The sequence below is a fragment of the Tachypleus tridentatus genome, chromosome 5, assembly GCF_004210375.1.
Source record: "Tachypleus tridentatus isolate NWPU-2018 chromosome 5, ASM421037v1, whole genome shotgun sequence".
NCBI classification, from domain to species: Eukaryota; Metazoa; Arthropoda; class Merostomata; order Xiphosura; family Limulidae; genus Tachypleus; species Tachypleus tridentatus.
In genome coordinates this window covers 46,469,853-46,495,726 of record NC_134829.1, presented here as the reverse complement: position 1 = coordinate 46,495,726, position 25,874 = coordinate 46,469,853, and the positions used below count along the sequence as shown (strand labels likewise).

The 25,874-nt window shown below is 34.5% G+C and overlaps 1 protein-coding gene across 1 annotated transcript in view; it reads right to left on the bottom strand.

Annotated features, from left to right (window-relative positions):
• The window catches only part of LOC143251083 (protein Wnt-5b-like), a 108,427-nt gene extending 88,583 nt beyond the window's left edge, over positions 1 to 19,844 (bottom strand). The window contains exons 1-2 of the mRNA XM_076502444.1: positions 19,433 to 19,844; positions 17,621 to 17,850 (exon numbers count right to left, since the gene is read on the bottom strand). Of these exons, the coding sequence (XP_076358559.1) occupies positions 17,621 to 17,706 (86 nt within the window). The 5' untranslated portion in view covers positions 17,707 to 17,850; positions 19,433 to 19,844. The remainder of the gene's footprint in view (positions 1 to 17,620; positions 17,851 to 19,432) is intronic.
• Between the last annotated feature and the right edge of the window lie 6,030 nt (positions 19,845 to 25,874).

Below are 25,874 nucleotides of genomic sequence, written 5' to 3'. Positions count from 1 at the left end.
GTTTACTGACAAAACTGGTTTGGTTGGAAACAAAAAAAATATAAAACAAAAACAATGTGCCTTGTTCTTACATTTCTTCACGTTTTCCAAGCATTATATATGCTATATAAAAAGTTTATACGAAAAATAAAATGCCGCCAGGGTGAAGCATAAGCCAAACAACCGCCAACTCTGACGTTATTTGTCATGAATATTTACTTATTTTAAAACTCCTATCTTAAACGAGCACAACTTAGGTAGAGTTATATTGGTGTTCATATTTAATTAATTGCACAGAAAGTTATAAAACACTTATATATATATATATATATAAATTTATTATTTTGTTTCAAGTGGCCCGGTATGCCCTAGCGCGTAAGGCGTGCGACTCGTAATCTGAGGGTCGCGGGTTCGCGCTCGTGTCGCGCTAAACATGCTCGCTCTCCCAGCCGTGGGGGTGTATAATGTGACAGTCAATCCCACTATTCGTTAGTAAAGATTAGCCCAAGAGTTGGCGGTGGGTGGTGATGACTAGCTGCCTTCCCTCTAGTCTTACACTGCTAAATTAGGGACGGCTAGCACAGATATCCCTCGAGTAGCTTTGTGCGAAATTTCCAAACAAACAAACAAAATGTTCCAAGTGGAACCAGAAGAAATACATTTTTCGTAATTTTTGAAAGCTATAGAAAATTATTTATTTTGAAATTTCCGTGCAAAGTTTAGCACCGGTTAGCTGCTCGTAGTTACCTCTAATTTTAAAGTAATATATGTTTTTGAAAACAAAGGCAACTGATCAAAAGCACCTTCCGCCAACTCCAGCTTTACACTTGTGCGACCTAAAAGCGCGAAATAGCTCTTGGCTCTTACAGTATAACGAAGACCCCATTTCTATGGTAATGGATCGCAAACCAATAAATCATTGAATTTGCGGATCGAACGTTCTGATCATTGATCTTCGCCCCGCTATAGGAAATAATGAGCAATTTTCAAAACAAATAGTCGAATCATATATTTATACATAGAGCATGACTTACAGAACGCAAGCGTCGTTTATTGAAACAAAGTGTTGTTGTATCCATTTAATTTTTATAATAAAAACCATTTTATCGTCTGTTTAAGTTAAACCAGTAAGAACGACTACACTACAGAATTTTTTTTACGTCATGAGTTCTAGTGAATACCAATCACGCAAAGATCCCATTTAATAAACTGAGCATGTCACGTGCTTCTTAACTGTGTCTGTTTCCAGTTAGAGATTCATAAAAAATCATCCATGTTAAATCTGATCAGTAACTATATAAGTACATAACTTAAATGTATTTCCTTATAAACATAATGATCTTTATATGATATGATATTTTTCATGCATAAAAAACTCCAGTGTTTATTATGTCAGTTCATATTTTGTTCTTTCGTAGAATACTAAAAGACATTTAAAAAAAAGTTCAATTCGCAAAAAATCTCAGAACGTAAGACATGAAAAATTTGACAAATTCTGATCTATTCTCAACAGCCTGAGGTTCACGATGCTGAGAAATCACGAAGACCGGAAACAGGTAATTCACAACACGAGAAACTGTAACCCTGATCGACTTCAGAAGGTATGTCCGCTTCATTCCTAAGGTAGCTTGAGAATATAGTTACGTAAATCGTGATAAAACTTTAGCGGTGTTAGATGAATAGCTTAAATTATTGTACATAAGACGCATTATTACATAAAACCTGACAAAATTCCATGTTAAACTCCCGCACATAAGACACATTAATACATAAATCCTGACAAAACCCCATGTTGAACTCCCGCACATAAGACACATTATTACACAAATCCTGATAAAACTCTAGCCCGTAGTACACCGTGTTAGATGAATATGTCAAACATAGAATAAAATATTAAGTACACTTCAATAAAACTTCGCTACATACGAAGTACGGTCACGTAAATCTCAGTACACCTTTAATGAGTTTGTTATAACTTTACGTGGTGCTGATGTTACGTGGCATGTTCAGTGACACTACAGGTCATGAAAACTAGATACAGATTATTACAATTCTGCTAACAATTGTATTTAAGTTAAACCCACAGATCTTGTCAAGCAGGATCTGCAGATGTGGACTGTGTACTCGAAACTGAACCCTGTTGGAAAGCTAAGAAGAAACATTGAGAACGATATGTAAAGCCAGAAACACAATGACGAGTTCAGCCAATCAGAAGTCACAGAACATCATTAAAGTCATGAACCTATTTAGCCACAGAATTCATATCAGATGTTATAATAGAGTTGTAAGATGGATGCCATGAAAGAGTTGTTAAAGTTGAGCATTGGGACCCACATTGAATACAAACTAGGCTTAAACTCGCACACAGGTGAATAAAGAAATATAAAGCACGGTCCTTAATTCAAAGCATCGAGACTGGTTTTGTCTTCTTCTTCGTTTTAACACTCAATAGCTTAAGACACTGGTCAGAGTTTCTTTGAACTTTAGCACAAATGTTTGCAATAATAGCACGACACACCTTTTAAAACTTTAAATATGCATAGCCTGTAAATTGTATATGACTAAATAGTACTTGCTTATTTTAAGCTTAAATAAATGGTTTGTTTCTTTCGGAAGTTCGCGCAATACTACACAAAAGGTAAAAGCTATCTGACCCCTAGTTTTAACTGGTTAACAGCACTCATCATCAGCTCTTGAGCTGACCTATCCGAATACAGGGATTTCGCCTTTATTCTTAAAACGCACCCGCAGCTTAAATACAGAACTTAGAGTCAACCAATTAGAATTAGTTTGGCTCGTTTAAAAACAACAACACAACACAACACTGGGAGAAATAATTCACCCCAAATTCCTGTTCTTTAATACCAGAAGGCTCTAACTATATAAGGTTTGAGAAAAAAGTATTAATGTTAGGGCTGCATTTATCTATAGGATAAAACACATGGACTGGAATTCTCGAACGTTTGAAAACTTCCACTCACATAAAAGTAGTATTTTGTATAAAACATACTTATGAGCCATCATGCTGAAGATTGACTTATGTCATTTCAGACGTTTTGCAACACAGTTTGTTTTTAAACGGGCGTATTTTTATTGGTCACACTGTAGTGCATTCGATAAACGATTGTTGGCTCTTATAAAAGTCACAAAGCTAGTTCGTTTCCATCTGAGTAACAGGACTGTCCAATCAGATCGACTATCATATTAAGTAAGTAATAAAATTCAAGTTAGTTCGTGTCTGTTTATGGGTGTGTACAATACTGAGTTACGAGGATGGTCAAGTATCGAACTGGATTTATTATAAAATGTAAGAATGGTTTAATGTGTGCTTCCTAAAGTACAAGTGTTCGTTGTTTCTTTTTACTAAAAAATCTCGACAGAGATAACAAAAGTTGGTGGGGAAGCTAATGTTGAGACATAAAAGAAGGGTTTATAGGGCGTAAAAACGTGTTTACTACAATAGAGTTGGGGAGGAACAATAACAATGAAAGGATGAAACGTAATGGTGGGAATGGAGGGCGTTTCTGATTTTCACTTACTTCGATAACAATAGAGCGAAGTTTGGCTGTCATTAGGCTGTTGTTACTTAAGATGCTTCAGACACAGACAGAAAGTTACATTTATACAATGACAAAAAACAATATTTTAAAACACGGTAGAAATATAACAATGATATTTTAAAACACAGTAACAGCTCAATAATGATATCTTAACACAGTAAGAGCTCAACAATGATATTTCAAAACACAATAAGAGTTCAACAATAATATCTTGAAACATGGTAGAAGTTCAATAATGATATTTTAGAACACACTAATAGTTCAACAATGATATTTTTAAACACAGTAGGTGTTCAACAATGATATTTTTAAACACGGTAGGTGTTCAACAATGATATTTTAGAACACACTAATAGTTCAACAATGATATTTTTAAACACGGTAGGTGTTCAACAATGATATTTTAGAACACAATAAGCGTTCAACAATGATATTTTTAAACACGGTAGGTGTTCAACAATGATATTTTAGAACACAGTAAGCGTTCAACAATGATATTTTAAACACAGTAGGTGTTCAACAATGATATTTTAGAACACAGTAAGCGTTCAACAATGATATTTTAGAACACAATAAGCGTTCAACAATGATATTTTTAAACACGGTAGGTGTTCAACAATGATATTTTAGAACACAATAAGCGTTCAACAATGATATTTTTAAACACGGTAGGTGTTCAACAATGATATTTTAGAACACAGTAAGCGTTCAATAATGATATTTTAAAACACAATAAGAGTTCAACAATAATATCTTGAAACATGGTAGAAGTTCAATAATGATATTTTAGAACACACTAATAGTTCAACAATGATATTTTTAAACACGGTAGGTGTTCAACAATGATATTTTAGAACACACTAATAGTTCAACAATGATATTTTTAAACACGGTAGGTGTTCAACAATGATATTTTAGAACACACTAATAGTTCAACAATGATATTTTTAAACACGGTAGGTGTTCAACAATGATATTTTAGAACACAGTAAGCGTTCAACAATGATATTTTAAACACAGTAGGTGTTCAACAATGATATTTTAGAACACAGTAAGCGTTCAACAATGATATTTTAGAACACAATAAGCGTTCAACAATGATATTTTTAAACACGGTAGGTGTTCAACAATGATATTTTAGAACACAATAAGCGTTCAACAATGATATTTTTAAACACGGTAGGTGTTCAACAATGATATTTTAGAACACAGTAAGCGTTCAATAATGATATTTTAAAACATAATAAGAGTTCAACAATAATATCTTGAAACATGGTAGAAGTTCAATAATGATATTTTAGAACACACTAATAGTTCAACAATGATATTTTTAAACACGGTAGGTGTTCAACAATGATATTTTTAAACACGGTAGGTGTTCAACAATGATATTTTAGAACACACTAATAGTTCAACAATGATATTTTTAAACACGGTAGGTGTTCAACAATGATATTTTAGAACACAATAAGCGTTCAACAATGATATTTTTAAACACGGTAGGTGTTCAACAATGATATTTTAGAACACAGTAAGCGTTCAACAATGATATTTTAAACACAGTAGGTGTTCAACAATGATATTTTAGAACACAGTAAGCGTTCAACAATGATATTTTAAAACACAGTAAGAGCTCAACAATGATATTTTAAAACAGTAATAGTTCAACAATGATATCTTAAAACATTAAGAATTTAATAATATCTTAAAACACAGTAGGAGTTCAATAAGGATGTTTTAAAACAGAGTAATAGCTCAAAAATGATATAGTGAACACAGTAAAAGTTCAACAGTGATATCTTAAAACATGGTAAGAGCTGAATATCTTAAAACACAGTAAGAGTTCAACAATAACATCTTAAAATATAGTAGAAATACAGTAATGGTATTTCAAAGCATAGTAGAAGTACAATAATGTCTTACCACTGTGCAGAGCTCAAAACTAATATCTTAACAATATATTAATGGTAATTCTCCATTATTCTGTCCAGCACTCAGTCTTGTTGCTTATCTGTTGCTTTGTTTGGTGAAAATATTCAAATTATATTGTCTGTAGAAATTGCGTTTATAATATAAAAATATGAAAGTAGAATTGCATGTAGCAGCTACTGGACTAGTTTTGAACAACAATAGATATTTATTGTAGTTTTAACAAACACCAAGCGATAGTTACTAAACTAAGACATATTATTGAGAATTAATAAAAAAAATACTGCGATTTAAAACTAACTACTTGTGGGCCCATGACTTTTTTTTTTGTTACAGGATCTCTAATAACACAGAAGTCATATAAACAAATACAATTAGCACCAGTATTGCAATTAATCTGGCTGATTACTTCTCATGACCTGTGTATATTTTACGCAGTAAATGAACTATTTCACGGTATTCATGTTTGCCAATTCTTTATGGCGAGTATTATGAAAGATTAAAACTCTAAAATTACTGGATAAGATGCTTGCTATACATGGACCCGATCGGTGGTAAACCATGTAAAAACAATTCGAAAATTTTAAGGTTAAACTCAAAAGCTAAATGAAATATACTTCACACAATTCTGTCTTTTAAATATAATATATATATACTCTTCAAAAAAAGAAACGCAAAAGGCAAAATATGAGACAAATTATTAACAAATTTATTCCGGGTAGTTCTGTATGACATGTGTGAAACTTTGCACATTCACTGCTGAACATCCAAAGTCTGCAAAGGCGAAGTCCACGCTCACTAGGTGAAGTTTAACATCACTCAACGTCAATAACGAGTATACCCCCCGTGAGCATCAATAACTGCTTGGCAACTCCTGCCCATGCAAGCGATGAAATGGGGAACCACATCCTGTAGAATGGCTGTCCACTCAGCCTGCAAAGCTGCTGCAAGCTGAAGTAGAGTCTGCGGTTGATGTTGTCGCCGTCGCAGACGTCGGTCCAACTCGTCCCAAAGATGTTCAATGGGGTTTAAATCTGGTGATCTGGAGGGCCAGGGAAGAACGTTGATGTTGTGGTGTCACAAGAAGACAGTGGTGAGTCGGGCTTTGTGAGGACGGGCGTTGTCATGTTGAAAAACGTCGTTGACGTTCACCATGATGGGTTGCACATGGGGCCTAAGAATCTCGTCGACGGTTGCGTACGGTCTGATCGAAAATCCTACGCAGCCCTGGTATGGTTGAAGCAGTAGACGTCGCAGTGGTGGTCCTATCCCGAAGGTGACGTAACCGGATGTTGCGATCTTGTGCGGGCGTGGTCATACGAGGTCTGCCAGATCGTGGACGGTCACGAGTTGATCCATGTTGTTGGTGACGATTTCATAGCCTTGTGATGGTGCTTGGGTGGACATTCACAGCTCTGGACACATCTGATCGAGATTCGCCTGCTTCCAAGCGATCAATGGCGTTGTGCTTTAGTCAGTCTTGGCGTAACTGTATTGCGTGTCGGTGGCTTAACACTGAGCTATGGAAACCGAGAACCCGTCACTTTTATAGAAATTTTGCACATGTTGCACTTGCAGAACATCCAGATCTCTCAAACAAATTTATTGGACACGCATGCGTTTTGGCGAAAAATCCGATGTTTCCTCCGTTTTCAAAGTGCACAGCTTTTATTGTCATTTTGGTCTGACAATTAGTACCTTAACACGTGTAACATCACATACTCTGAGCTTGTAACGTTATTACATATATTTCTCTTTAAAATAACAAAAATATCCCTTTTGCGTTTCTTGTTTTGAAGAGTTTATTAAATAGTCTATAGAATGATCTAATTCAAGCATAATATTCAGTTTTGAAGAAGGAACTGCAGTTTAAAAAAAAAAAATAATAAACAACGTGAGGATAAAAACGATTTATTTTTACCTATCTTGAAGGCTATAGGGGACTCACTATACAACGCCAAAGCTCAACAATATGTTAAAATAAAGGGGACTCACTATACAACGTCAAAGCTCAACAATATGTTAAAATAAAGCTATAGGGGACTCACTATACAACGCCAAAGCTCAACAATATGTTAAAATAAGGCTATAGGGGACTCACTATACAACGTCAAAGCTCAACAATATGCTAAAATAAAACGATAGGGGACTCACTATACAACGCCAAAGCTCAATAATATGCTAAAATAAGGCGATAGGGGACTCACTATACAACGTCAAAGCTCAACAATATGCTAAGATAAGGCTATAGGGGACTCACTATACAACGCCAAAGCTCAATAATATGCTAAAATAAGGCGATAGGGGACTCACTATACAACGCCAAAGCTCAACAATATGCTAAAATAAGGCTATAGGGGACTCACTATACAACGCCAAAGCTCAACAATATGTTAAAATAAAGCTATAGGGGACTCACTATACAACGCCAAAGCTCAATAATATGCTAAAATAAGGCGATGGGGACTCACTATACAACGTCAAAGCTCAACAATATGCTAAGATAAGGCTATAGGGGACTCACTATACAACGCCAAAGCTCAATAATATGCTAAAATAAGGCGATGGGGACTCACTATACAACGCCAAAACTCAACAATATGCTAAAATAAGGCTATAGGGGACTCACTATACAACGCCAAAGCTCAACAATATGTTAAAATAAAGCTATAGGGGACTCACTATACAACGCCAAAGCTCAATAATATGCTAAAATAAGGCGATAGGGGACTCACTATACAACGTCAAAGCTCAACAATATGCTAAGATAAGGCTATAGGGGACTCACTATACAACGCCAAAGCTCAATAATATGCTAAAATAAGGCGATAGGGGACTCACTATACAACGCCAAAGCTCAATAATATGCTAAAATAAGGTGATAGGGGACTCACTATACAACGCCAAAGCTCAATAATATGCTAAAATAAGGCGATAGGGGACTCACTATACAACGCCAAAGCTCAACAATATGCTAAAATAAGGCTATAGGGGACTCACTATACAACGCCAAAGCTCAATAATATGCTAAAATAAGGCGATGGGGACTCACTATACAACGCCAAAACTCAACAATATGCTAAAATAAAGCTATAGGGGACTCACTATACAACGTCAAAGCTCAACAATATGCTAAAATAAGGCTATAGGGGACTCACTATACAACGTCAAAGCTCAACAATATGCTAAAAATAAGGCTATAGGGGAATCACTATACAACGCCAAAGCTCAACATTATGCTAAAATAAGGCTATAGGGGACTCACTATACAACGCCAAAGCTCAACAATATGTTAAAATAAAGCTATGGGGACTCACTATACAACGCCAAAGCTCAATAATATGCTAAAATAAGGCGATAGGGGACTCACTATACAACGTCAAAGCTCAACAATATGCTAAGATAAGGCTATAGGGGACTCACTATACAACGCCAAAGCTCAATAATATGCTAAAATAAGGCGATAGGGGACTCACTATACAACGCCAAAACTCAACAATATGCTAAAATAAGGCTATAGGGGACTCACTATACAACGCCAAAGCTCAACAATATGCTAAAATAAGGCTATAGGGGACTCACTATACAACGCCAAAGCTCAACAATATGCTAAAATAAGGCTATAGGGGACTCACTATACAACGCCAAAGCTCAACAATATGCTAAAATAATATACTACTTGATATAAAAATTACTTGGAAAATCAGAATTATCCAAAACCAACCATATAGTTTTGCAATACTAAATCCATACTGACTACACACAAACTTTTAGGTTAATTTCCCTCTTTGTATCAGCAGTAATTTTGCGGAATTTTAACGCTAAAATGCGGGATTCGATTATCTGTGATAGATAGGCTACAGTTAGCCCATAATCTACATAATTAGTTTCAAGGTAAAGTGTTAATAACAGTTATAATCTACATCAACATGTATATGTTCAAGGTAACAACATATACACATCTACATAACTGAATTTAAGGGCTGACAAGAATCTACACTTACTCAACCAGGTTCAAGGTAAAAGAGAAAATAATAGTTAACACTTACAATTAATGAAATAAATCAACAGTTGGAAAACAAACAAGTACATATGGTGTTTAACTTTAATCTGTTTGTTTTTGAATTTCGCGCAAAGCTACTCGAGGACTATCTTCGCTAGTCGTTCCTAATTTAGCAGTGTAAGACTAGAGGGAAGGCAGCTAGTCATCACCACCCACCGTCAACTCTTGAATTACTCTTTTTACCAACGAATAGTGGGATTGATCGTCACATTATAACGCCCCCACGGCTGGGAGGGCGAGCATGTTTGGCGCGACCGGGATTCGAACCCGCGACCCTCGGATTTCGAGTCGAGAGTCGAACGCTTGGCCATGCCGGGCCCTTGAACTTTAATCTAAAAAAAATTTTTTTCTTTATTTAAATTTCAACTTTTTAATTATACAAACCTTCTCCGACTTTTAGTTTTATCTAAGTTTTCCTTATCCAAAGTCCATTTTTACTCCTAAATTTTAAGACTATTTTAAGCTTCTGTTATCCAAAGCTATTTTTAACCCTACAATTCTTCATTGAATATTTTAATTTGAGACTATTTTAAGTTTCCCTTATCTAAATTTGCTGTATTTAACCCTACCAGCTATCGTTCACTGTTCTCATTTTAAGTTAATCTAAGTTTCCCTTATCTAAACTTACTGTATTTAACCCTACCAGCTATCGTTCACTGTTCTCATTTTAAGTTAATCTAAGTTTCCCTTATCTAAACTTACTGTATTTAACCCTACCAGCTATCGTTCACTGTTCTCATTTTAAGTTAATCTAAGTTTCCCTTATCTAAACTTACTGTATTTAACCCTACCAGCTATCGTTCACTGTTCTCATTTTAATTTAATCTAAGTTTCCCTTATCTAAACTTACTGTATTTAACCCTACCAGCTATCGTTCACTGTTCTCATTTTAAGTTAATCTAAGTTTCCCTTATCTAAACTTACTGTATTTAACCCTACCAGCTATCGTTCACTGTTCTCATTTTAAGTTAATCTAAGTTTCCCTTATCTAAACGTACTGTATTTAACCCTACCAGCTATCGTTCACTGTTCTCATTTTAAGTTAATCTAAGTTTCCCTTATCTAAACTTACTGTATTTAACCCTACCAGCTATCGTTCACTGTTCTCATTTTAAGTTAATCTAAGTTTCCCTTATATAAAATTATTTTTCTATCTTATACTAATCGATACGTTACTTTTTAATTTTCACCATTAAACAAGGCTGAAATACTCACTCTTGTCCTATTGTTTTCTTAACACAGTTATATTAAAATACACTTATTAGAAATTATCACATTTGAATATTGTTAATGATAGGAGAACATTTGAGTCTGAACTAATACGTTTAACATAATACGTTTGATACGTTTAATATAATCTGCATTTGCATTAAGAATCGTACTTTATTAATTCATTAACGTTATTCATCGTTGATGTGAACGAATTATTTATATTAATCCAATTCATTATAGATTCGAAAATGTTATGGACAGTCCATCCAACAGTTCATGAAAGACAGCTAGCCATCTGTTGGAAGAACAATATTGAGATCTCTCATTCTCCTTGAACTGAAGATGCATCTCATCGAACGGCGATATAACTGAAGTGCAGTTTCACAGATTGTGAAATGAATTTTAAATTTATGAAAAATAGTGCATATTCTGATTAAAATGTGAATAGCTCCTTGAAACACGATATATCTGTTCAAGTTAAAACAACCATTTTCAGAAGTTATGGAGATCAAGGATATTTATAGTTTGACCCCACAGAGAATTGATGTCAATAAGCAGGACATTGAAAATGATTCAGTCCGAATGCAAACAGCCGTATCTGATTTTGGTTTTTGTATGTTAGAAAACTGTCAAAACTTCAAACAAACAAAGAATAAGATTGTTTTGTTTGTCTGCTTGCTCTGAAGTGCGCACGAAACTGCACGAAGGCTATCTGCCCTAGCCATCCTAATTTAGCAATGTAAGAGAGGAAAGGCTGCTAGTCATCACCACTCACCGTCAACACTTGGGCTACTCTTTTACCAACGAACATTGGGATTGAGAGTCACATTATAACGTCCCCACGGCTGGAAGTACGAGTATGTATGGTATGACGGAGATTCGAACAATGAAGATTGTATTTTTAAACTAATGAAGGATTAAAAAATCGTTTGTATAAAATTCATATCAGTTTGGATGTGTTTCTGTTTTCACAGCATGGATGTCTTTTTTTTTTTTTTGGTGCATATGTTTTAGTGTTCAATGAAATATAGTACATGTGGCGAACAGAAAGAATTTACAATAACGTTTAGTACATGTGACGAACATAAAGGATTTACAAAAACGTTTACTCTTTATAATATCTGAATGAACAGAAGGTCTGGCATTTCACCCTTTTTACTGCACCTTTCATTATTATAAATTTTTCTTAAATACATTTTTTTTTGTTTTACGTATAGTTACAGGATTCACCTACTTATAGATATGCTAACTGAATGTAAACAGTTGCGTAGAAGATGGATACTCGTTGTGAACCTAAGAGGGTTCTGAAACACATAATACCTCAATAATTGACTGGTGGCCCCGGCATAGCCAGGAGGTTAAGGCATTCGACTTGTAATCTTAGGATCACGGGTTCAAATCCCCGTCACACCAAACATACTCGCCCTTTCAGCCGTGGGAGCGTTATAATGTGACGGTCAATCCCACTATTCGTTGGTAAAAGAGTAGCCCAAGAGCTGGAGGTGGCTGGTGATAACTCGCTGCTTTCCCTCTAGTCTTACACTGCTAAATTAAAGATAGTTAGTGCACATAGCCCTCGTGTAGCTGTGCACAAAATAAAATAATCGTTTGTTAGAAGAGCTTTTGTATTTTATTCACATTCTCTACCACTGTTAACAACCATCAGGATTCTAAAGGTCATTCTATACCCACCAATCAGTTATCCAGGTTGTTTGTCACAGTAAGAAACTACCAAACATCTGACGGTCTTTCTGTACCCACCAATCAGTTATCCAGGTAGTTTGTCACAGTAAAAAACTACCAAACATCTGAAGGTCTTTCTGTACCCACCAGTCTGTTATCCAGGTGGTCTGTCACAGTAATTATCAAACGTCTGAAGGTCTCTCTGTATCCACCAATCTGTTATCCAGGTAATTTGTCACAGTAACTATCAAACATCTGAAGGTCTTTCTGTACCCAACAATCTGTTATCCAGGTAATCTGTCACAGTAATTATCAAACATCTGAAGGTCTTTCTGTACCCAACAATCTGTTATCCAGGTAATCTGTCACAGTAATTATCAAACATCTGAAGGTCTTTCTGTACCCAACAATCTGTTATCCAGGTAATCTGTCACAGTAATTATCAAACATCTGAAGGTCTTTCTGTACCCAACAATCTGTTATCCAGGTAATCTGTCACAGTAATTATCAAACATCTGAAGGTCTTTCTGTACCCAACAATCTGTTATCCAGGTAGTCTGTCACAGTGAGCAACGATCAGAGATCAACAGCTCATTTTTATATAAGTAATCAAACATCAGTATTATATCACTCTAATAGATACACAAAATTTATTATGTTAAGCTACAGGAATTTTGAAAGAACCATTTTTAGTTATGAGGTAAATTATCTTAAAATATGTAAGTCTTTAAAAGTGATTGGTTATACAATTTAAAACAATTTCAGTAACCCTACTTTTATAATGTGAAAGCATGTAATCATTAATTATAGCGCAGAGATAGTTACTGTTAAAGTTATTTAATGGAAATACGATTTCTTTGTCTTTAAGACAATATTCCAATCGTGTTGAAAACCGTAAACGCATGAGCTAAATTTGATCGAATTTGTGGAAAGCAAGTTTTTGTTTTTTTTTATACTTTGGTTTCAGTTTCGGTTAAACAATACCTTATTATCTTCATATTTCTTATAATGTTTGAGGTGTGTAAACATAATTCTCAAAACAAGAAACCTGATTCGGAGAACGTCGTATTCAAACCATTGTTAACTTGGCAAACATTATTCTCTGGTCCTTTCTAGCTCAGCGATAAGGTTGAGGTCTTATGGCATTAAAAATTAAGGTTTGTTCCCTGTGGTTCAAAAACACCAATTGGAACTTTATGCTCAGAACCATACATTGTTCTGAGTTTCGTGGTTTTTACATACATATATGAGGCCATACGTGTCTCCCTCAATGCAGTTAAAAACTGTTACATTTGTTTTCCACTTTAGTTTCGTATTTTATTTCTAGGAACTCTAAGAGTCATTTCGAAAATATGACACATGTGTATTTTTAAGCTATTATTTAATCCTACCGCATAATATTGCACATTTCAAGGTTAACACAACATTTCAATTCCTGAACCACTTAACAAGTTTGGCTAGAATTACTTGATATACAGCATGTGTTTCAGAACATCAAAACGTCTATCAGAGTTGCTGTCGATACCCTTTAAACATTAGAATGGTTGAGAAACATAAATACCCAACAAATCACAGCATAGAAAATGTCAACCATCCCTGTGAATATAATACGGCTTGATCGTGTTTTTATTGTTAAACGTTGAGATGATACTGTAAAAATTCACAGAATAAGACGTCCAGGTTCCAGAATGAGAGTTCCAGTTTGTAATTAAAAACTTGTTTTCTCCTACAACCACTCTGAAAACGTAATACAATATCAGAAATTAGATTATCGATTCAATGTATTGACGCAATTACAGTACATTCGCTGTTTAATAAAAAAAAAAACATCCGTGTTTTTCTATCGTTGCTCGGATTTGATAGCAAACTGATAAACAACGATTGGTAACCATAATGCTACATGTTTTGACAGAACTTTGGCAGGCCCTGTATGGGCAGATGGTTAGGCGCTCCACTCGTAATCCGAGAGCGTGGGTTCGAATCTTCGTCACACCAAACATGTTGGACCTTTCAGCCGTAGGAGCGTTATATTGTTACGGTAAATCCCACTATTCGTTGATAAAAGAGTAGCCCAAGAGTTGGAAGTGGATGGTGATGACTAGCTGTCTTCCCTCTAGTCTATTCTGCTAAATTTGGGACGGTTAGGGCAGAAAATTTTCGTGTAGCTGTGCGCAAAATTCAATAATAAATAAAACAAACAGAACATTGTTTTTTCTTCTAATAGTATATTCTCCAAAATAAAACCGTTTCCTTACGCTTATCAATCGCTGTTTATCACTTTGCTGTTACATTGCGTGGACTCGTTTCTATTGGTCACTGCGGCAACCGTTGCTACGATGTGTGATTGGTCTACTTCCAACTAGCCCCTAGTACCCTGCTGTGGAAAGTCTGCATCTCCACACATATTTTAGGCAATTTGCATCTATTGCAAAAAACGAAGAATAATCAAGCAGACATTTGGAACATACAATAACTGCCCTTATGGAAGTCGTGATGAGCACGTGGTTACACAGTCAATGTTGGGAACAGCTATGAGAAACTCTCTCGAACTTACAATAACTGCCCTTATGGAAGTCGTGATGAGCACGTGGTTACACAGTCAATGTTGAGAAACTCTCTCGGCTGTTTTTTTTCTAAAGACGAGATTCACTTCTCATCATTTTGCCAACATGAATAAACTAAGCAAACAATTTCTTCTACGTCACGTGGAGTTCGCGAAATTCCAAACAAACCTAACAACTAAATACAGACTAGATTACTGTTGTGTTAAAATTGTACCAAAAGAACAAGAAAAGCCGTTCTAAAAACCACTGTGTTGATAAAATAATACTTAAACGCAAATAGCCCTAGCCGTCCCTAATTTAGCAGTGTAAGGCTAGAGGGAAAGCAGCTAGTCATCACTTCCCACCGCTAACGAATAGTGGGATTGACCGTTCTATTATAACACTCCCAAGGCTGAAAAGGCGAGCATGTTTGGTGTGATGGGACTGAAACCCTGGACCCTCATATTACGAGTCTCAATAGACATTACGTCTTAATACTTTGCCAAAAGTAATAAAAGTATAATATGTATAAATGAGTTACTGATTAATTAACTGAAATGTATGTAAATAAATAACTTATTAATTAATTATAATGAATATAAATGAATTACTTATTGATTCGACATTTCATCTTTCAACTACTGTTTTATATGCACTTTGCCTGTACGAAATAGAATTATCTATCAGCTTATGCCCTCCCAGTGGTTCAGTAGTAAGTTTACAGGCTTACGGTTGTAAAAAATTGGGTTTCGATACCCGTAGTGGGCGGAGAACAAATGGCCCATTATGTAGCTTTGTGCTGAACAACAAACAACTGTCAGGTTATTCATGTTTGCATTAGTAAGGTAAGTTACTGGACAGATGGATACAAAAGAAAATTTTCGACCATGATAAATTATTCGAAACAATGGGTTATTTGTGACAACTAAAAGGCATTTTTGTATGCAAAAACGGCTCGTTTGGGTTGAGAAAATATTTTACATAGAAGAGCGAACAACGTTTCGACCTTCTATGTAAAATATTTTCTCAACCCAAACGAGCCGTTTTTGCATATAAATTTCTCAACAAGTGGGTTTCTCAACAACTAAAAGGCAGTCTAAAATTTCAGAAACAATTAATATTTATTTAGAAACAATCTGCATAACATTGTATTATATACCCACACCAAAATCAACTCATTAGTGATTATTTATTTTATATATCTTACTCACAGGCCGAATTTAACATGCTTTATACCCCCTCCCCAGTGGCACTGCTACAAACCGGGTTTCGACACCGTGGTGGGCAGACCACAGATAGCCCATTGTGTAACCTTGTGCTTAATTCCAAAACAAACAAAACAATTAATTTATGTCTCTCGCTGGTATAGTGATAAGTCTACGGATTTACAATGCTAAAATCAGGAGTTCGACTCCCCTCGGTGGGCTCGGCAGATAGCCCGCTGTGGCTTTGCTATAAGAAAACATTCACATACAACTTAATTTATAAGCCCTCTACTGGAAATCAGCAGAACCATTCGCTGTCTGTCCTGACATCTATTTGACAAAGGTGCTGAGGTTGGAATTTTTTATTTATTCATTTTTATAAAATCAAACACAAAATAAAATGTTAAATACTCTCGTGCATAAAAAGCACTGGTTCACCTCTTCTCATGAATAAACGCACGAGAATGGAAAAATAAACAAAGTATGTATTACAAAGTTAGGGATATGAGCTAAGATATAGATGTTTAACTATGTTCACTTTAATAGTTGGACTAATAGCTGATAGAAAGATTTAACTTACCGACAGTTTAGCTAAGTCCGCTATCCCTAAATAAGGGCTGCGAACATGAAACTTTACATATTGAAAGTAAACAAGAAATACATTTAAAAAACTAGCAAATTTCACTGGTGAAGACAGTTTTCATATACCTACGTCTCGTCAGTACTTTGTCTGACCGACCTGACAAGTCACATTTGTCTGCTTTAGGCCAGTGTTACGAGTCCCTTGTTTTATAACACTAAACCTTCAGATGGATATTTACAGAGATCATTTTTTTAGCGTTCTATAAACATCGTTAAGGTTCAAAAAATCAGTTTACAATGTGTGTAATGTTTTAACCCCGTTTCCTTCGATGGAGATTAGCATGTTTGTACGATTATAAGATCAAAGGTCAGAATGTAATTAGGATTAAACGTGATCCAAGTGATTAAAAAGATAGCGAGAAACAGGCAAGTCACGAATTCGTTGTAAATATATTTTGATGTCGTGAACATGTCGTTGCTGTTGTTGTTGTTGAATTTAGAATTTTCGCGCAAAGCAACATAAAGATTATTTACACATAATCGTCACAAAAGTTTCACGCCGCCAGTTCTTATGCTATTCTTGTTTGACCTAGTAGTGGGATTTGGCCGTCAGTCTTATGGTGTATCCATGGCCAAAATTGGCGGAGTGCGTTTTTGCGACAAAGGGACGAGAACCATGAACTCCGGAATTCACAACTCGAACATGTTGCTATAACTAAAGTTCACTCATTCTATTGCATACGATATAAACTATAACTTCTTGAACACCTTAACCACACGATTTCTTGCTTTTATCAACTCTTATTAATTAAGTAAGTAATAATCATTGTATGTTTAATAATACAAAAACGAATGAACACTCACATCCAAGATACAAGTCCAGAGTTCGTTGTAATGGCGACAAACAACAGAAACAGTGATGTTTCCACATTAGTCAAGGCTCTTCCCATTGTTATTGTTGCATGTTGTCTAGGACTGAAACACGTTCTACTGTCTTGTCACTGGCCAAAATAGGTGGAGAACCTTCATTCTTTTGTAGAAGCTAGAAACCGACCTCAGCGGTTTAAGTTCAGCGGAGACTTTCGATTCGCAGTCTGTGGGAGGTTACCCGCACAATGTATTGCACTAATTTTTGTATGGTTATTAGAACACCAAAATAGATAAGATTTCAAAATACACCTTAAAACTTCCAATACTACTTCCTTTAAGTTCGTGATTGTCCACTTACAGTTTTACACGGTGATGTTACTTGACTAAAACCAATCTAAAAGTCCAAACTACAGAATACTACATTAAGTGTTGACCTAAGTGAAAAGAGGTAAACGTTGAAGACTGCGATAGGCGCTTACTTTAAGTTCTTAAAAGTAAATCAATGACGGCCATTGGTTTCAGCAAACGATTTAGAAACGTTTTTGTTCCAATTAAAAGCTGTTTATTTCACAGATGTACGACCTAAAATGAAAATGTTTAACAACAGTTCACTATACTAGTGATCATATCGAATTTATAAACGACGTTTATTATTTTCATCTCACAAAATAAGCTAAATCTCGCATCTTGTTTCCACAAATTATTTCTTAATCTTCTCCCATGCTGCTCTTTTAATAGAGTTCTAACTTTCTTTTTTCCTAGAGAATTCTCAGCGCAACGGAATCCCCCCCTTTATTTTTTTCTTACTGTCTTAAAACTGGAAAAGCTAATTTCAGGCAATTCCGTTTCTTGTCAAACTTTTCCACGAACGTTTTAGGTTTTATAAAGTGTCTGATTCTTGCCACAAATAACCGCATTTTTTTAAATCTCCAAACAAATATACTTTATCACAGATACTAGATTATTTTGTAAGTCTTTCGACATGAATTGTTCATTAGAAAATACTTTCTTCTGTAGAGAATGCACGTGCACTACAAGGTGTACGAAGTGATCACAAACGTATTAATGTACGTCTGTCAGGATATTACGTATTTTGCTCAGTGTTTTTATTGTTTCTTAGTAGAAGGACTGTCATTAATTTATTATTTTAAACATTTCTTCCAGCCTCCTGCAGAACTATAATAATAATAATAATAATAAAGAATTTAATAAAGTATTGAAAATGTTACTTTATATATCTGATCTTGGTATTAATTAATTCAAGTTTAGTTAGGCTAATTAGTGGTACTTCTACAATAGAATACACAGTTTAGTTCACTGATATATTAAACCATTGGGTTTTATTAGAAGAGAAATAAGTCTATTATACTTAAAATATGTAAAACCAATGTAATGACGAATTAAAATACACTTCAAGTGTAATACAATTTTAAAACACACAAATAAAGGTTAAAGGTTAGCGAAATATCATGGATATAATAAAGGTCTGTGATTCACTTCTCTCTCAAAATATTTGGCCGTTTTGTATTTCAAAATACAGTCACCAAAATTAGCGTCAAATAATTTCGGATATTTATATATACTTTTAGACTTATTATTTTGTAATGAATCAATGTAAACTTCATTAGTACTTTTATAGCAAAGGATAACAATATTTTTAAATATAACGCTGGTAGAAAAGCACGTGAAAAATCATATATATTACACAATAAATGTACTTTGATTTCAGATTCGTACATATATATATGGATAGCAAGATGCGATTTATTCTATAAATTTAAGTATAAAAGATACGGTCAGACTTACAAGTTACATGTTCAACTGCGCCGTTATTTAAGGTCAATCCTCCGAACAAACAAATCGTTTCGTGGGTACCTCAGTAAAGAACTGATTAATTAGCGGTATTTGCTGTGCTCGCCGTGGGACTGTTCCACACCACGATAGGCGACACGGACTCAGCACGGTAGCGCTACCAAGAAGCTGTGCTTGTACTAACTGACTCGGGCGTTTATCGCGAATAGCAGTAATTTCTTTCTCTGGTAGTGTTGTTTCAGCAGCTATAAAAAAAAACAAACAAACAAGGATGAAAGTCCTGTCATATGCGTAAGAATAGTTCAAACGCTCCCCGCAAGGTTTAAGATGCTATACGAAAGTATCGAGTCTGATATAATTCTGACGTATTTCACTGTATATATTTATAAGTATATACACTCTCAGTCGCCTCTTTGTCTGCATGCCACTAAACAGTCACAACTAGGTTTTCAACACCTCAGACATTCATCATCGCTAACAGCGAATGAGAAAAGTAGCCGAGATAAAAGAAAGGCTCTGATTGGCCAGAGAGTTTTCTTTGATAGGCTGTTAGGAGACATGTAAAATGCTCAATAATTCTAAATGGTTGTTCCATAACGTATGCAGCGTGACATTTGCTTGCCCCAAGAAATAATCCTGCATATTTTACGTGAAGAGTTTTATAAACAGTGAACGAAGTTGCATAAAATTATGTCCGTAGAGTAGATACTTGAGAGCCCATAATGATTCCCATTAAACTTTTCAATAATTCTAAGAATGCATGAGCGAAAGCTAAAAAGAATATGCTATAATATGTCAATCATGTGTCATATCCACCACTAATAAGGCCTTTCGTTCAATACTAAGATTCAGCAGGCCGGCTGAGATGCCACAGACGTAGTAGTGGTCTAGGAGCTTTATATGCCGTTGACTGGATCAATATCATTTGTTCTGGTTTGTTCTAGATTAATTAAGTGATTCATTATCATTATTACCAGTTTGACTTAAGTCATTTTCAAGTCATATGTTTATGGCAAGGAATAATAACACAACATTATTTCATTTGATTAATTATTTTCTATTATTCTATCTAAAGAAAAATAAGATGGAACATAAACAACTCAGAAGAAAGAAAAATCCAAACTCGAACTCACCGATAACCGAAGTTTCAACTCTACTTCTATAATAAGTAAAGAATATTTATATGGTTCAAGACAGCGGCATGTATGTGTGGTTCGGTTTTTAGTTATATATCAATCTTCATGATTTATTACTGAAGTTTTTCACCTTCAAATTGTAGACCTGGCGTCCAGACTAACTTCACCTTCCGGTTTGGGCATCCAGGTTATGTTCTCCTTTAGGTTGTGGCAAAGAGGCTAAGGTTCACCTTCTGTTTATGTAAAATAAGTTTGAGTTTTGATATATCAAAAGGTTCGAGGAAAGATATAAAGTTGAATGATGCGGTTCATCATAAAAAAATAAACTTCCAAACTAAAACGTATAAAACAAAGATAAATTCCATCGAATAAGTGGCAAAATGTATTCAAAGGTATTTCTCACTATATATATATATATCTATTATAAAAAAAAACAATTTTTTACTTAGTTTCAATTTGTTTCTAACGTTTATACACACGTATATATCACGTGTAACTCAGTTTAAAAAGTTGCAAATATTTATTGTTAAAAACAGTAGTTGAAAAGAGAAAATACTTATTCAATGTATGATTTATGTTATGCATTGGAAATTGACTTAGAATTCATAGAAAAATATAACTATGAACAAAATACCCAATATCTAATCATACTGCAATAATAGGTACATTTATTATTACATAAGTCATGCTCTTGGAGACCAGATAGTCTATTTTAGTCCAAATACAAGTTCCAAGGGGGGAAAAAAGTTGATAATTTCGTGATTTCCACCGTTGGTAGGTTAAATATATAAGCCTGAAATAACCTAGTGGTTAGGAGCACTCGACTCGCAATCTGCGGGTCACGGGTTCGAGCCCAGTCATCAAACATACTCGTTATTTAAGCGGTGGAACTTTATAATATTTCGCTCGATGCCATTATTCGTTGACCAAAGAGTATCCCTAAAGTCTGCGGTGGGTGGTTTGTTTGTTTGTTTGTTTTTGAATTTCGCACAAAGCTATCTGTGCTAGCCGTCCCTAATTTAGCAGTGTAAGACTAGAGGGAAGGCAGCTAGTCATCACCACCCGCCGCCAACTCTTGGGCTACTCTTTTACCAACGAATAGTGGGATTGACCGTCACAATATAACGACCCCACGGCTGAAAGGGCGAGCATGTTTGGCGCGACGGGGATGCGAACCCGCGACCCACAGATTACGAGTCGCACGCCTTAACACGCTTGGCCGTGCGGGGCCTGCGGAGGGTGATATTGAGGAGTTGCCTTTTCTCTTATTCTATCACTTTACTATTAGGAAGGATTTGTTTGCGAAATTCAAGTAACAAATATAATGTTCTAGTCTATAAAAATACAGTTTTGAAACTTAAACGTACCAGTCGCTTCGTTGGAGACTGAGGAGGCACATTTTTCTCAGAACATGTTTATTATATTTTGTTGTTGTTAGCAAGTTTACACACAACTTCGATGTCATCATGACAGCACGATGTTTTTATTGTTTTATTATTACTCTAGGGAAGATACAACGTCAAGCAAATCCCAAGAATAGATTATCTTCACATCCAAGCTTACACAATGCATCCAGATGATTGTTCGTGGTCTTGGACACACCCTTTAATAGAAGATAATATACCGCGCGTTTAGCTTAACAAGATACTCTGACAGTTGTACCTTCCGTGATTATATGTTTGAAACCGCGCAACCTTATATAGCCAAAGAACAACAATATACGTAGTCTACATACCAAGATTGCTAAGATAACACAGTATTCTGATATCTTCAAAGTTCGAAATACCTATTATACACATTAACTAAAGTGGATATTAAACATCATTAGCCATAAAGTAAACGAAGCGCGTGCGTGGGATGGATATTCAGTTACGTCTGTGTGTTTGTCACTGGAAATCGAAAAAAATAGAACAGATTGATAAACGTGGTTTTTCTATGTACTGTTTCCTGAGATTGTATGTGTCTTAAAGCTCAAAATTAAGTGATAATTTCTATTGCTAAGGTGTGTTAAGAGAGAATGTGCCTGGAAAGAAAATATAAAATTATGGTAAAATGTGGTTTAAAATGAAAATACGTCTTCGTATCAAGTATCCATATGAATGGAATATAATATTTAATTATACATGTAGAAATATCAATAGAGATTCGTAACACATACGCTTTATTTTTGGTTAGTTCTATATGATTATACTGGTAAAACAGTATAATCAAAGTTACATAACAGACCGTGCTCCTTACGGGTATCGAAACTCGGTTGTTAGTGTTATAAGCCTTCAGAATGAACTACAAGCAACAGGAAGAGTAAAGCAGCCTCAAATAATGTTTTTATTCTTTCTTCTAATAGATCCTTATATTGATATTCCATCGCGTTGTTTGCAGCTCTGTGCTGAACAACAAAAAAACAAACTGCCCTGTAACTATAACTACTTCATATTTCGTTTTTCTTTTCATTTAGGAAAAAAAGTCTTAACACTTATGACGTCAACATTATAACAGTATAACATGAATCTCATCAAAAACTAATGCTTGTATATTTAACAATTACAAACCTTCTACAACTAAGTCCATATTTAACAATTACAAACCTTCTACAACTAAGTCCATATTTAACAATTACAAACCTTCTACAACTAAGTCCATATTTAGCAATTACAAACCTTCTACACCTAAGTCCATATTTAACAATTACAAACCTTCTACACCTAAGTCCATATTTAACAATTACAAACCTTCTACAACTAAGTCCATATTTAACAATTACAAACCTTCTACAACTAAGTCCATATTTAACAATTACAAACCTTCTACAACTAAGTCCATATTTAACAATTACAAACCTTCTACAACTAAGTCCATATTTAACAATTACAAACCTTCTACAACTAAGTCCATATTTAACAATTACAAACCTTCTGCAACTAAGTCCATATTTAACAATTACAAACCTTCTACAACTAAGTCCATATTTAACAATTACAAACCTTCTACAACTAAGTCCATATTTAACAATTACAAACCTTCTACAACTAAGTCCATATTTAACAATTACAAACCTGCTACAACTAAGTCCATATTTAACAATTACAAACCTTCTACAACTAAGTCCATATTTAACAATTACAAACCTTCTACAACTAAGTCCATATTTAGCAATTACAAACCTTCTACAACTAAGTCCATATTTAACAATTACAAACCTTCTACAACTAAGTCCATATTTAACAATTACAAACCTTCTACAACTAAGTCCATATTTAACAATTACAAACCTTCTACAACTAAGTCCATATTTAACAATTACAATTACAACTAAGTCCATATTTCAATTACAAACCTGCTACAACTAAGTCCATATTTAACAATTACAAACCTTCTACAACTAAGTCCATATTTAACAATTACAAACCTTCTACAACTAAGTCCATATTTAACAATTACAAACCTTCTACAACTAAGTCCATATTTCAACCTTCTACAACTAAGTCCCAATTACAAACCTTCTTCAACTAAGTCCATATTTAACAATTACAAACCTTCTACAACTAAGTCCATATTTAACAATTACAAACCTTTTACAACTAAGTCCATTACAAACCTTCTACAAAGTCCATATTTAACAATTACAAACCTTCTACAACTAAGTCCATATTTAACAATTACAAACCTTCTACAACTAAGTCCATATTTAACTATTACAAACCTTCTACAACTAAGTCCATATTTAACAATTACAAACCTTCTACAACTAAGTCTATATTTAACAATTACAAACCTTCTACAACTAAGTCCATATTTAACAATTACAAACCTTCTACAACTAAGTCCATATTTAACAATTACAAACCTTCTACAACTAAGTCCATATTTAACAATTACAAACCTTCTACAACTAAGTCCATATTTAACAATTACAAACCTTCTACAACTAAGTCCATATTTAACAATTACAAACCTTCTACAACTAAGTCCATATTTAGCAATTACAAACCTTCTACAACTAAGTCCATAGTTAACAATTACAAACCTTCTACAACCAAGTCCATATTTAACAATTACAAACCTTCTACAACTAAGTCCATATTTAACAATTACAAACCTTCTACAACTAAGTCCATATTTAACAATTACAAACCTTCTACAACTAAGTCCATATTTAACAATTACAAACCTTCTACAACTAAGTCCATATTTAACAATTACGAACCTTCTGCAACTAAGTCCATATTTAACAATTACAAACCTTCTACAACTAAGTCCATATTTAACAATTACAAACCTTCTACAACTAAGTCCATATTTAACAATCACAAACCTTCTACAACTAAGTCCATCTTCAAAAGAAAAAAATCTATGAATCACATTTATGTACAGATTTTAATAAACTTCTCTCAGTGATGTTTAAAGAGATCCTATTGGACAACTACACGCATTAAGTTAAGTAATTTATAATCAATAAAAACTGGAGTTTTCTATTAGTTTCTCCATGAGTTATTAACTATAATAAACTCACGTAAGCAGACGTTGTTTTAATCAGAGGGTTTAGACCTTATGAACTCTGTATACTATGGCTGTGGATCTACAAATGTTTTACTCACAAGCTGTGGATCGTGGAAAATTACAACGTAATTAAGTATTATTTAGCGTTTTTGATTCAAGTTTACACCATGTTCAGACATCTCTGGCATCTTGCATAAAACTAAGTTAACTTGAACAATGACAGCAAAGACTCATAAATTTGACGTCACACCATCAATTATTTAATTAGTAGACTATCAATAATAAGATAATGCGTTAACATGTTGAGTTTGTATACAAGTTCAACCGTCATGTGACCTACAGAATTTTAAACGTTTCAGAACACAGATTTCAACACAAATAAATAACTAATATAAACATAACATAAATGTACATCATGTAAAATGGCCTAAGTTTAGATTGTTGGCTCTATGAACAATGTGCGTAACTCCAAGAAGTGTTAGAGAACTTCGTAGTCGAACCAAATGATCGTGTTACAACCGTAAAGGAAATAGCACCACCTACAGGAGTCTTGAGGTAATACATTTTATTTAAATATAAATTTTATTTATGTACTAAGTGATGCAAAATATATTATAAATAACTTTAACTACCACAAAATTTGTACATGAAGACAAAAAGAAATGCTTGTATAACATGCATCTCTCTCTAACAATACAAAAACATTTGTTTGTTTATGAGTTTCTCCCAAAGATACTTTCTATGCTAACAGTTCCGTTTTGTGAAGCGATAGAATAGAGGGAAATCAACAAGTTAACGCCGAC